Source organism: Micrasema longulum, unplaced genomic scaffold, assembly GCF_059751315.1.
Source record: "Micrasema longulum isolate JH-2025_06_02 unplaced genomic scaffold, ASM5975131v1 h1tg000454l, whole genome shotgun sequence".
NCBI lineage: Eukaryota > Metazoa > Arthropoda > Insecta > Trichoptera > Brachycentridae > Micrasema > Micrasema longulum.
Genome location: NW_028277653.1, coordinates 42,580 through 55,788, shown reverse-complemented (window position 1 = coordinate 55,788; position 13,209 = coordinate 42,580). Strand labels below are relative to the sequence as shown.

General features: G+C 33.2%; 2 protein-coding genes across 6 annotated transcripts; one reads left to right on the top strand and one right to left on the bottom strand.

The window, feature by feature from the left end:
* Nucleotides 1–358: 358 nt before the first annotated feature.
* Nucleotides 359–5,707, top strand: LOC148281473 (uncharacterized). Of its 5 annotated transcripts, none has more exons than XR_015822346.1 (4): nucleotides 359–549; nucleotides 1,394–1,840; nucleotides 1,921–2,081; nucleotides 5,002–5,707. XR_015822346.1 is itself a non-coding variant. In XM_088226664.1 (3 exons), exons 1-3 carry the CDS (start codon nucleotides 453–455, stop codon nucleotides 5,219–5,221), a joined length of 1,005 nt encoding a protein of 334 aa, XP_088082790.1. In that variant the 5' UTR covers nucleotides 359–452; the 3' UTR covers nucleotides 5,222–5,707. The 5 variants fall into 5 exon arrangements, 3 of the variants coding, with proteins under 3 accessions (XP_088082790.1, XP_088082793.1, XP_088082791.1); XR_015822347.1 differs by having other exon boundaries at nucleotides 1,921–2,086; XM_088226664.1 differs by having other exon boundaries at nucleotides 1,394–2,081.
* A 2,051-nt stretch (nucleotides 5,708–7,758) lies between these two features.
* Nucleotides 7,759–12,660, bottom strand: Sec61beta (Sec61 translocon subunit beta). Its single transcript, XM_088226663.1, has 3 exons — nucleotides 12,522–12,660; nucleotides 10,538–10,734; nucleotides 7,759–8,117 (listed from the first exon to the last, which is right to left on the bottom strand). Exons 1-3 carry the CDS (start codon nucleotides 12,522–12,524, stop codon nucleotides 8,030–8,032), a joined length of 288 nt encoding a protein of 95 aa, XP_088082789.1. The 5' UTR covers nucleotides 12,525–12,660; the 3' UTR covers nucleotides 7,759–8,029.
* Nucleotides 12,661–13,209: the final 549 nt, after the last annotated feature.

The following is a 13,209-nucleotide window of genomic DNA, read 5'->3' as shown; positions in this document are numbered from 1 at the left end:
AATACATTTAATATTATTATTTAAGTGTTGGAATCATTTTTTTTTACGAACAATAGTGTATTTCCGCTTCTACGACACTATTTCATCTACCATATCTACGCACTGTCAACTCGTCAACTGTCATTTAAGTCAACAGTCGATTGTTGGTGTAAATTGTAGACTTTCCTCACTGCTTCTTATTCCGAGATATTATTTTTTATTGCTATTATTTTGTTTGATATTTTCTAGGTGGAGGGTTATACACGAGTTTTGTTTGTGGTTATTCTCTGTGCGTTATTGTTGGTGATTCAGACATCAGGGCTGCGTCACGTACGGTTTAATTACGAGGAGTCTGAGACCAGCTCTGGCATTTTAGTTTAGTTGTTAGGGATCCTTTGCAGTTCACGGTTGTGCATTTTATTATAAATCGTATCAATTGCTTCATAGTGGTATTGTTTCAAGTCCTTTTAGTGATGGCTTGTTATTTTAACAAACTGGTATCGAATAAGCAAGCAGTTTTATCAAGAAATTTTATGGCCTTGCAAAATGTTCCTTCTACAGTTGAGACAGGTTTGTGTTTATTTACAATTTGGGAACACTTAAAAAAATTCCATTTCATTTATTTATCTTTGAATAACTTATCTATTAATAAAATTTATGTATATCATACTCCAGCTTTAAAATGTTATACTCCCTTTTATATAAAACAATTTTTAAACAGTATTTTTAATTGAGATTGATTTCTAACAAAAAATGTTTTTTAGACTGTTACGTTGGGACGAATTCAATTAAAAAAACCATTTATTTGCAATAGTTAAAAATGATTTTTTACCTGAGATGACTTATGTTCAAGAACTGTACGGTTTACTTTACAGTAACCTTTCACTTACGCATACAAATCGACTTACCTAACAATTTTTTTTTATTTATTGAAAATGTTTTAAAAACAGATACAATATTTTTTATTAATACATATAAGGCAAAAAGTAAAAATGAACTACTACTACCATCACGCCATTTCCCCGTAGGTGTAGGCATAGAGAATGGACCGCCACACACGTCCATCCTGGCATACATTCCTAGCTTCTTCCACATTCATACATCTTGTCATACATGCCCTTCGGTTCTGTCTGCTTTTGACATGACCAGACTTAAGATTTTGGTTTATCTGATCATGCCACGTCTTCCTTGGTCGTCCTCGTCTTACGTTACCGTTCATTTTCTCCATATATACTTGTTTTACCATTCTTTCGTTGCCCATTCGTTCTACGTGACCAAACCATCTCAGAGACCCTTTCTAAATCTTATCAATTATACTTAACTCAGATTTACACTCTCGCCTGATTTCATGAAAAAAAACAAAACAAAATAGCGCACCAAAAAGAGGCAGTTAAAATTTGTAAATGCATTTCAGGATCCACAAAATTAAGCAACCGCCATGAGCTCCACATGACGGCACCACGCACTTACCCGTGTGCCGCTGCCCTCAAGCTTCCTGACAACTTCCAAGACATCAACGCTTCCGAAGTTGGATGCTTTTCTCCTCTTCGCTCGAGGGATATCTCCGGCTCAGTCATTTCCACCCATGACTACTGGGAGACTTCACAGGGATTTCCTAAAATTGACATAACGGTAGATTCCGACCCTCATATTGGGCCATACGATTGTCGCGGGGCAGTGAGTCTATCGTCGTCCATGCAGAGTAACGTTCCGAGTCCGTTTGGTGGTCAGGGGAGTATTTTGGGTATGCCGGGGTCCCAGTGGGGCCAGGGACACAAGTACCTATCGGACTACTGTCAATCTTCGCATTACTTGAATTTACGCAACACTTACAGCCGTGCAATGCACTCCTCTAAATCAGGTACAAGCCGTTTGTATAGCACCAGTATCTTATCATCTCATCGAACTATTAATCTGCTAACTTGTAAATGTTTACCCAAGGTTTGGGGCGCCCTGTGTGATAAGAGAGGGATGAGCGATTCGCCCCCGAGCCGAGCGCAGAAGTTGAAGACAGCTGTGGCGACGTACGGATCCACCGTCATTGTCTTTCATATCACTATCTCCCTCGCCTCGCTCGGGGGCTGCTATCTCCTTGTTAGTAGGTATGGTATGGGTATTGTCATATAACTTTTCCGTTCTTATTCTATTTACCATTTATATTTTATTATTTCTTCTTTTATTACAACTTTTTAGTTTAATAACTATCTTCCTGAAATATTACTTTTTTTTAAACTTTTCTAGTATTACCAGTTACTTAACAGTATTTTTTAGTTATCGTTACGAAACATTTGAAATGCATAGGTACAGTATCTATAATTACTGTAACATTGTTTTTTTCAGTTTCTATCTTTGTAACTTAAAAAATATTTAACGGAAAAAAAAGTATTTTAATAACAGGACAAGTTTTAAAAATAACAAGAAAATTTACCATTGCAGCAACTATGAAATATTCTAAAAATTTATAAAAGTCTTGATTATTTTATTTATTTAAGACATATGTTTTTGTGTCAGCATAATTCCATTGCATTGTGACTAATATTGACTAATAAATGTTATTGTCCTCATTGTCATCTTTTAGAGTAAGCGGTATTTCTATTCCTAAACCTAATTAATGAAAAACGTAGTATAAGCTTAGTTCAAAATAAAATGTAGTCTTTTTTATAACATATAACTGATAAGAGTTATTTTTACTACATTATATAATTATATTTAAGCCAAAAGGGTATCTGCATATTATAAGATAATGCTGTCTAATATAGACATAATGGGTTAGTTATTAAGGTAGCTCTTTCTTATTTTATTAGGCATACACACTTGTAGAATAGTTGTAAAAATTCATTCTACCATCAATTAGCATAATAAATCATTATTTAATACAAATATCACGAAAACCTTTTATAATTTTAATTAGAAAAAATATTTGAACATGTTATTGTCCATATCATAATAAAAAATCAAAATGTTAAAAGACAAAGTAAAATAATTATTGTACTAGTTAAAATACAGGTATACGTCGTTTTACGCCGGGGTCCCGTTCCGAGAGACACAAAAAAAAATCGGCGTAAAATGAACACAATTATAATGGAAGATAAAAGGTTAGGTTCCGTGTCAAAATTCTTAGAACAATCTAACGTTTTTATTTAATACGTATCCTATATATTATATCCAAAATAAATAATAATCTCTTGATATAAATAATGAATTTTTTATAATAAATACTAACTCACCAGTTCGTTAATACTAAATTAATTTCTCACACTTTTTTGAAAAAAGCTTCAAATTTCATTTGCTTTGATCCTTTCTTGCAGAATCATCGCATAAGGTCGAACGGCAGCTGTGACGTTTCGATTGAAATCCCCATCTATCTCACAGAGCTCATCTGTTAACCTTTCTATAGAAGAAACGTCGTCTTACGCTTAGATCAGATACATCTACGTTGAAAGGAAAAGTTATTATACCTCTACGCAAACAGCGCACTAAATTCGGCGTACGCGCATTTGCGGTCGCAGGCCCTACGGTACGGAATGCTCTCCCAGCAGAGGTGCGAAACTGTGAGAGTGAAGTGATGTTTCGGAAGAAACTTAAAACCCACTTGTTCTCTAAATCATTTAAATAAATCCCGAGCATGTGGTGACAAAGAACATTGTTTTTCTTAAATTACAAAAGCCAAATTTATATCTTTATACAGGGTGTTCGTTAAACCCTGTCACATCCGAAACCACGATAATCAGTATGGCACATGAAAATAATTTTTTAGAACAAATATTTTTTTTTTTTTAAATATATCAAAAAAGCAAATGGTTGCTTACTTCTGCAGGGCAGAAACGAGGAGGGGGAGGGGGAAGTCTGATACTGCGCCGCGCTCCCCTCACTTCTCCCCTGCAGAAGTGAGCAACCATTTGTTTTTTTAAATATTTTATTTAAAAAATATTTCTTTGTCCTAAATATATTTTTAAATATGTTAATATGTCTTCTTGCCCACACTGATCATTGTGGTTTCGGATGTGACAGGGTTTGAAGAACACCTGTATAATCACTTTGTAAAGTGCCCTTGAGGTCTTATATTACGAAAATGGCGCTATATAAGTTATCCATAATAATAATAAAAAAAAGAAAGGATACAAGTTAGATAGGCCGTTTTTAGGGTTTTCCCATCATTTTCTTTCTCATCCTCTTCTTCTTCTTCAGGATTTCTGATTAAGGGCGATATGATATCTCCATCAATTCTTGATTTGAGAGTGGTAGGTCATGTTGGAATATTTTTTTGATTGGTGTCAAAATTCTAACATTTTTCCATTTTCTCTATATTTTTTCTTTGGCTGTAAGTTACGTGCTTTACACTTACAGCCCTTGTCTGTTGAGCGGAATGTTTTATTTTCTCAGCGTTTTTCATGATTGTTTTCACAGTGGACGGGGTAAATTTAGAACTCTGCAGACATAAGGTCGGGTTTGGCCGTCTTTAATGCTTTTAATTATATCCATTTTTGTCTCCAGGAATATTGTTTTTTGTGCTTTTTTCACCCAATGTTTGGGTTCGCAATCACTATTGTCGCCCATAATGAAACTATAAATATTTTAATATTCTTTTAATATTAATAATAATAAAATAAAAAATATAATCATACCTTTTTATTTTTCTTAAAAACAAAACTAACTCGGACACAATTTCACACACAGTAGGCTGCTTGCGTACACGGTAATAGAATAAAACAAAGTGTAAAAGTGTGTCTACTATTAGAATCACGGCGCCTAACATTGTCGTCTGGTGTCGGCTAAACCGGGGAATCCCACGCCGGCATCAACCGGCGCAAAACGACGCTTACCTGTATTAGGTTTGTTTTACTCAAAACATTCAACTAAATCTATTAAAAACTACCAATTAGTTTTTAACAGCTTTTCTCGTAAAATTATATCAATTAAACTGAGATACATTGTAATTCAGTATATTTTTATTTTGCTACTATTTTCCAGACTCCAAAAAGAAAACAATTACAAACAATAATAGTTTTTTTTTCCTTTCAGTGGATTAGACGTGATGGCTTTGATCGACTACCTGGGTATGACAGAGACAGTTATGTCCAAGAAAGTGACTGCTAATGCGGGAACATTTGTTGTGGCTTATGCTGTTCACAAAGTCTTCGCGCCTGTTAGGATTGGCATAACATTAACAGCAACTCCCTTCATTGTGCGTTATTTAAGGAGAGTTGGAATATTAAAGTCTCCTAAACCGCAAGCTAAATAAATATTTAAAATATCTCAAATAGATGTAGTAAAGAAAAAAGAAGAAAAAAAAAACAAAGAATCTTAGATACTACATACATATATGTATTTTATATTATTAATTAAGCACATCATTAACATCAATGATTATATAACTATTTTTCTATAAGCACAAACATTTTGCAAATGTTTTTCAACAAATTATATACACATTCATTACATTATTTTATTGCAAAACTGGTAATCTAAATATTGTTTTAATCTTTATTTGATTGCAATCATTCATTGCAGATTCTTTTTAAAATGTATTTTATGAAAATAAAACCTTATATTTGAGAGCCATAATAAAAATCATATAGACTGCTTTTAGGTATACAAACTCTGAACCTGCTAGAACATGGTCAGATGTTTTGGTTAGATTAAGATTTACAACTAATATGTAAGGTTTAAAAAATTGTTATTGTGTCACATTATTTTATACTATTAAATGTTTTTTTTATTTTAAAAATAACTTTATTTATTATTATAATTTCTTTGTTTTTTTACAATATACTACATAAGAGGTAAAACTGAGTATTAAAAAAATAAAGGATAATTACATAGCAATGAAATACATATTTACAGTAAAAATAGTAAACAAAAAAAATCCCACAAAGGCATGGCCTGTTCGTAGGTATACAATAAATGTTTATGAATTTATTGATTATTATTTTCCCATCCTACAAGTTATACCGTATTAGCCCGAGTATGATGTAACCTATATATTTGGAGCAGGAATGAAAGGGAAAATTCAAATATAAAACAAAAATTAATTAGGCAAGTTGTATAAAATATTTAAATTTTTATTCAGACATGCTTGGTCATCGGTGTCGCTTGAATAATTACTACTCGGTGCATCCTTTTCACTCTGCTGCCCCCAGATCTAACAAACACAACCAACAGTGTGTGTGCGATAGGCAAATAGGCTTGGCTGTATGCATAGGTAGTGTGAACTCTGGTACATCTGGACATGGCTTATACCCCGAGTATAACGCAAAAGTTTTTTTAAATTAATGTTTTAAGTAAAAAATATAGCATTATATTCAGACTAACGCGGTAATCAAAACATTACTGATATTTCTTAAAACTTGAGGAATCTGATTTTATGTTTTGCATTGGATCACATATCACCAAGTTCAAGATTTTATATAAAACTGTCTTAACTGAAACGGATAGAATAAAAGATATTCCACTTTTAAACTTCCTTTTGATTAAGGCAGAGGAGATTAATTCATTAACTCCGATGCACTCTGACTGCTATTGGATTGGAGATCGTAAGTCCGCAATGTAATATAGTGATTGGCGTATTCACCTACCATGGTTGATATGCCAGGTTGGATTGCTGGCGAGGTTGACATGAAATATTAGTTTTGAAGGTGGTTTTCCACTGCAATGTTTCATTGTCCCTGGACTGGAACTGATCATCTTACCTTTGTGTAATAATTTCAAGTATGTATATCAAATTTGGTGTACCAATGCAGTGCCCTATGCACTATCGGGTGCAGATAAGGGGATGACGATGATTATGGTGAATTCTCAGCCATTATATTCAATATAAAAACACTTCTCTACAGAAATTTAAAAAGCGATTTGGACGTACTCAAAATATTATTGAGATTTTCAAAACAGTGACGTTCGTACTTTGATGAGGAAGTTTAGAGTTTTTTTTATTTGTTAATAGACTATTTTGATAGATTATTTTGATAAGTCCAAAAAAAAAATATTGCAATATTTTTATTACTCTGCGTGTGGTGTCACTTGTTCTCTTCGGGGGGGTTGACTTCCCGGAAACCTATCACAACACTCTTATCATTGTTTTGATTTAAAAGAACTTTTAATATCATTTAAAGTAACTAGTCATTTTCATGAAGTGTTACCATAATATTTATAGCAGTGTAACGATTCGCCTGTTGCGACTATGTTATTGCTGTTTCCATCTTCCCATTAAATTAAATTAAACCATTAATATTGGGCAATCATTGAAATTGAACAATTTGAATCTTCACGGTACAATTAAATGCTCTAATTTTTAGCGCGTTTAAGAAAACTTTTTTATATCCAATATCCTGTAGAACTGAACATCCTCATTGTAATTTTCTCGGCACAGGTCACCCAAGTGAGGACATATGGTTTAATTCTGTATAATTTATGAAAAGTAAAAATGAATAAGTAAATATGTGAATAAATAAATATCCACAGTGGAACGGAAAAAGTTCCCATGCGACATGTACTCATAGATTTTTTATTAATAAAGAATCTGTTTTTTTTTATGTTAATTTAAATTATGTAGAAATCATGCCAAAATAATATGTATGTATTAAATTTTTTTATTAATTAAAAAAAATAAATTTAATTGACTCTTCTGTAAAGCTAGATGTCGCTTAGGAACTTTTTCCTTACCACCGTCAATATGTAGACTTGCACCGAGTAATGTAAGTGTTGTCAAATGAGTATCCAATAAAAAAATAACAATGGTGATAGGAAAGGTAAAGGAATAACAAAAATTTTAGAAAATAAATATTTTTATATGCATATTATGTATTTATAAATCTTTTAATGTTCTTACAAAATGAAATTCAACACATTCATATCATAATTTTTAAAAATAAAAGAAAAACACTCGTAACATCGCCGGAATGATTACGCAAGAATAAATGCAAATGGCGCAGCATTTACATCTCCAACGAAGAGGGATGAACATAAATTATAGGTTAATGCACGACTTGGCACCATATGTCCTTATACAACACTTCTATCACAACTGTACCCTGACTTCGGCCTTGTGGGGGACCTATGCTCGGGTGTACTTGCCCCAGATGTGCAGCATAAACACAGAGGCAATGAAGACCAGCGACATCACCAATACAGGCACTGGACCTCTGTAAAGAAACAAATAGCCATATTATTAAATAATCTTGGTTTGGTTATACTTATTTCTTTGTTGATCGACAAGTGCTTTCGGCTAAGCAGGTAAGCAGGCATCTTCAAAACTGGTGTTGTTATTAACTATGGAGTTATACCAAGTAATATCAACAAGAAACCACATATACACTGGAACATCTTTTTACACGAGGGATACGTTACGTAAAAAAAATATACTGAAAAAAGACAATGATAGATCTCTATGTATAAAAATTATTCCGAGATTTAAAACAAAATTGTTAACTAGTTATTAGTTATTATACATTAATTTTATTGAAAAATCCTAACAGAGATTATTCCCTATCCTTTCGATGCGTTAAATAACCCGTAAAGTAATGCTGACTATAATTTTATTAGTATGTAAAAGAGCGATGTAGGGAATTACAAAAACAAATAGTGTAATTATATTACTATTGGGATTGCTAAATCAATGTTCAAATTTTATTGTGTTATTTTGAAACTGTGTAAAGAGGTTCCGGTGTGTATTTATTTACATAAACTACTGAGATTTAAAATATCCTTCACAAGACAAGCCTGTATATCGAAAGATACTCATTTTAAGAGTTCTAAATATAATATAATTTTTAATATTATAAATTAAGTAATCGAATACATTTCCTTCACAAAAGATCTTCACAGGTCGCAGTGACGTCAGGAGCTTAAAGAATAGCACCGACCCCCGACCCCTCTAAGAATAAGAATAATCAAATACATTTCCATTGAATTACACCGAGAATTGCCACTAAATATTGTAAATCTTAACAATCGGGTTGTGGTCCAGTGGCTAGTGTTGCAGACTCACGGATCAGAGGTCTGAAGTTCGAAGCCCACTCTACTGGGGTTGGGTTGATTTCCTTTTTCTGATAGTGAGTTATTTACAACTCGCTGAAAATGGTCACCAAAATTGAAATATTTGGGTAAATTATAAGAACTCAAATATTTCTTTTAAAAAAATAATACATACATTTCCATATATATAATATTGTTTTGACAAATAAATAACTGTTATTAAAATTTTGTATTTGCACGCATTTCATTAGAAATATATATGCAAATAAAATCGGTAGACTGTTAGAACTTTTTTTATACTTAAATATTAAATGATTTCTGCATTTAAATACTCTGCTTTCGCCCTTCTTTTGCAAGTTTTATATTTTGCCTCCGTGCACAAAAGTTAATATCTTGAAAATTGCAACAAAGGTACACTCTGATGAAGAACTCCAGACCTACGAGGAATTGTATACTAAAAATGTTTTCTTATGTACGATAAAAATTAGAGCATTGAATTGTAAGATGTAAATGAAAACAAACTACTTTGAACGATGTCACAAGTATATATGAATCAACCAATGATAAGAGAGTCTTGAAAGATTGCCGGTTTACGGTAAGTGAACGGACCAATCGGCAGAATTGACCGAGAAGAAGCGGAAAAGAAACTGAGACATCACACGTTGAGTAATTTCAGAAATACAAAACGTAAAATACAGAAATACAATCATATTTATGATATTAATCGTATCGAAATATTTTTTAAAAAGATTGTTGCTTAGTTTAAGTCTTAACAAATAAAAACCACTGAACTTCCTCATTGCGGACAGTTAGATACAAGACTGTTCATTTATCAGTCTTACAGCCAGCTAAGCCACAATGATATATTGCTGTGCAAAACCACATTTTATATCAATATTTCAAGTCTCTGCCAGGAAGCGAATAGGAGACCTAAAGCATGTAGTAAGTAGGCAAACTCACAAACCAACATGCTAACCACATATTTAATTCTTTGTTAGGATTACCCGAGTAGTGATTGAGTCGAAAACACTTGTCTAGTACTATTTCACACAGAGAACTGTATTCTTCACCCACCTGCACACGGATAAGGTAAATTTATTTCTTTGATCAGCTCTCTTGAATAGTTGATATTTTTAATAGACATATAATAGTTTACATAGCTGCCATTGATATGTGTATTTTTTTGAATAAATAGTATTTAACTCTATTTTGAGTATGTCCAAATGTTTGTAGACAAAGCAAAAATAATAAAATTTGGATAAAACAATCTTTCAGGCATTGCCTAGGTGAAATAATTCAGTCAGATGAATCTCACTCACGTGAATAAAGGTTTCAGCTTTTCACTCCACAAAAGTCAACACATAGAAAAGTTGAGATTTAAAGATAAGCATATTAGTGAAAGTTACACAGTATGTAAAGTGGCCACTTAAACCAGCCAATGACAGGTCATAAGCCCTGTAAATGCCCAGCATTTTTTATATTTAATTAAATGATATTTTTTATTAGAATAAATTTATCCTTTTAGGCATTGATTCAAATGAATACATTAATTGTTTTCATTGGAGCGCTTAATTTCTACTTTGCTTACACTTTGATCCCAGGGGAGTCGTCCGTGTAGAACCTCCACATGCCTCCCGAGGAGGTGCCAGTGTTGCGGTTGCGCACGCTAGTGGCGGGCGCCGCCTTGCGCTGGCGCGCCGTGCCGGCGGACGGGATGCGCGGGGCGCCTGCCTTGCTCGGCGAGCGGCTCCCTGCTCCTACGGACGTGGCACTCGGTGAAACGGGCTGCGAAAAAAAAATTCAATTATTTGTTAGGCAAAGTTTACTCCAATCCAACATACAAAATATGAATAATAGTTTCATTCGCTATCCATGTCCAAACCATCGCAGTACTGCTTTCTTTATTTTGTTGATAATGCTTATCGTCGACTCAAACTTGGCCACTTTAGAGGAGAGACATTAAAATGTTGTTTTTTAACTGTGTTCAGTAAAATTATGGATATATTTTTTTAACAACAACATACCATCACGCCGTTTCTCCGTAAGGGTAGGCAGAGAGGATAGAATGCCACATCACTCTATCTTTGTATACAGATCTCGCTTCCTCTAAATTCATACATCTTCTCATGCATGCGCGCCGATTATTCCGAATTTTGACATGTCCATCTTCAAGTATTTGTTGGATTTGGTCATGCCATGTCTTTCTCAGCCTTCCTCTATTTCTGCATCCATCAAGATTCGCATTGTAAATATTCTTAGCCGTTATTTCGCTGTTTATTCGCTCTACATGTCCAAACCAGCGCAGAGCTCCTTTCTTGATTTTGTCGATAATGCTTATCTCAGCCTTACATAGTGTACGGATCTCAATATTTGTGCATCTATCGTACATAGTTTAACATTCAGGTAAATCTTACTTCACATTTATATTTAAAATGTGTTTGTTTAAATATATTTAACGCCAAATGGCATACTGGATGACTTAGGCTGTGATATTACATACGCAGTGATGAATTGCCATCGAAGTTATCTCAGCCTTACATAATGCAGGGATCGCGACATTTGTTCACCTATCGCACATAGTTTTACCACACATTCGCCTGAGAAATCGCATTTTGACAGCATTCAGTCGACTTTCATCCTTTTTTTCCTTTTATTTGCCTAAGTTGAGTTTTGTGCACCGTTTACCCTGTGGCACTCACGCTTCTTTCAATATATTTCATTAAAAATAATTTATTCCAAAATGAATTAGTTTTTATTCTGCTTTGGGTGCAATAGGTAGTTTGTAAGTATTCATAAGAAAGAGCACAGGTTCTATTCCCAAGAAGATTGACAGATTATTTTTGCACCAGAAAATGCCAAGTTATTTTGTTTGTAATCCAATTTAATAAAGATTTTGTGGCCCTTAACAATGTCATATAAAAATGGCATTTTGAAATAACCATGTTTGATGTTTTAGCTTTTTCTGCTAAAATTTAAGATGTCTATGTCTTAAAGGTATTTTCTATCTTAAAAGGACGTAGATTTTACTCATGGTAATTTTTATGGGTAAATTAGACCTAAATTACTTTACTATGTTAGGATATCAAAGAGAAGAAAAAGTTAAAACATTTAATGATTCAAAGGGGGGATTTACTTGCCAAAAACTTTAAAAGGAAAAAGACATACAGTATCGTAGACTGAAAAATAAATAAAATTGCACATACAATCAACTTATATACAGAAGTGTACCATATTGCCGTACTGACCACAAAGTTTGTGGTATATTGTAATAAAAATACTTGTTATAATTCAGAAATTTCAATTGAAATGGCATAGTATTCCTAATGACCCATATTCTGAATAAATAAGAACATAAAATAAATAACCTCATTAAAATATGATTACTTCTCGTGGAAGAAAACAGGGAACAAAATATAATGAAGTAAATGTTATTAAAGCCTATTAAAGGTTTACATTCTTAAATAGACTCATTTGATACCTGGGAATATATTTAAGCTACTCTAATATGAAAATATACAGGACAAAGAATATTTTTAGTAATACATGCATTAAAAAACAAAGTATTCACTTACCATTCTAGATATTTCTTATTCTATAATACGATCGCTATCCGCTGATTCTATCAAAAGGCACACGTAGAAAGCGGCGAACGATGAAAAAAAGGCAAACCGCTACACGTCGCAGAAACGTCACCACATTACTATAAAAGTGTTACCATTTTCAAAATATTTCGTTCATTTTCTAAATAAAAAAGTACCTACGTTTAATAATGCTTGCTAACTTTGAATGCGTGCGAAATGAAAACATCAAAATTAATTTAGCCGTATCGGTGTTATTTCACGTAACAATACATTCCTTGATTTTTTTGCACAAAAAGTAACATGTTTTGAAATAATGTGTTATTTTGTACAACCCTTTAGGAATTTTGATTATTAACATTGAGATACTTTACCAAAATTTAAAAAAAAGTACATTTTTGATTGACTGCGATTCATTGCACGAAATACGTGCCTACTATATTGCATAATACTTGATACCCTTCTATATTCCAATGGTTTTTCTTCGCGGGTCACAATCTGTGCGATTGCTTCATGCATGGTCAGTCCCGCTACAACGCATGTCGGAGATAATCTGGTCCATGTAGCTTGAACGAAGTCTTCTGTAATTTATCCCTTCGCAATCGTAAGAAGCAGGCCTGGGTGTCTTATGTTATGGCCTTTCCATTCGGCTTGCTGTTGTGCAACTTTATTGAGCAAGCAT